The 907-nt window shown below is 48.8% G+C and overlaps 1 protein-coding gene across 1 annotated transcript in view; it reads left to right on the top strand.

The window, feature by feature from the left end:
- The window catches only part of LOC103609711 (putative olfactory receptor 10D3), a 15,591-nt gene extending 14,739 nt beyond the window's left edge, over window positions 1-852 (top strand). The window contains exon 2 of the mRNA XM_008594005.1: window positions 1-852. This exon is cut by the window's left edge and continues 1 nt beyond it. Within this exon, the coding sequence (XP_008592227.1) occupies window positions 1-852 (852 nt within the window).
- The last annotated feature ends 55 nt before the right edge of the window (window positions 853-907 follow it).

The following is a 907-nucleotide window of genomic DNA, read 5'->3' on the forward strand; positions in this document are numbered from 1 at the left end:
TTATTCTTGCCCTTCTATGCCTGCACCCTACTGGGAAATTTATCTATCCTTGTGGTTGTTATTTCTTCCACTCGCCTTCACACACCCATGTATTTCTTCCTGGGAAACTTGTCTGTGTTTGACATGGGTTTCTCCTCTGTTACCTGTCCCAAAATGCTGCTTTACCTTATGGGACTGAGCCGACTCATCTCCTACAGAGACTGTGTCTCCCAGCTCTTCTTCTTCCATTTCTTTGGGAGCATTGAGTGCTTCTTGTACACTGTGATGGCCTATGACCGCTTCACGGCCATCTGCTACCCTCTGCAGTACACAGTCATCATGAACCCTAGAATCTGTGTGGCCCTGGCTGTAGGCACGTGGCTGTTAGGGTGTGTCCATTCCAGTGTCTTGACTTCCCTCACCTTCACCTTGCCATATTGTGGTCCCAATGAAGTGGATCACTTCTTCTGTGATATCCCAGCACTCTTGCCCTTGGCCTGTGCTGATACATCCTTAACCCAGATGGTGAGCTTCACCAACGTTGGCCTAGTATCTCTTGTCTGCTTTCTCCTAATCCTTGTATCCTACATGCGGATCACAGTCTCCATCTTGAGTATTCGTACAACCGAGGGCCGTCTCCATGCCTTCTCCACCTGCAGTGCCCACCTCATTGCCATCCTCTGTGCCTATGGGCCTATCATCACTGTCTACCTGCAGCCCACGCCCAATCCCATGCTCGGAACTGTGGTTCAGATTCTGATGAATCTGGTAGGACCAATGCTGAACCCTTTGATCTACACCTTGAGGAATAAGGAAGTAAAAACAGCTCTAACAAAAATATTGCACAGGACAAACCACATTTCTGAGAGTTAGCAAGAGCAGATGGATGGGGCCATGACCCTGGAATTCTTTCTGCCCCAACACGTGA

The sequence above is a fragment of the Galeopterus variegatus genome, unplaced genomic scaffold, assembly GCF_000696425.1.
Source record: "Galeopterus variegatus unplaced genomic scaffold, G_variegatus-3.0.2 Scaffold9976, whole genome shotgun sequence".
Taxonomy (NCBI): Eukaryota; Metazoa; Chordata; class Mammalia; order Dermoptera; family Cynocephalidae; genus Galeopterus; species Galeopterus variegatus.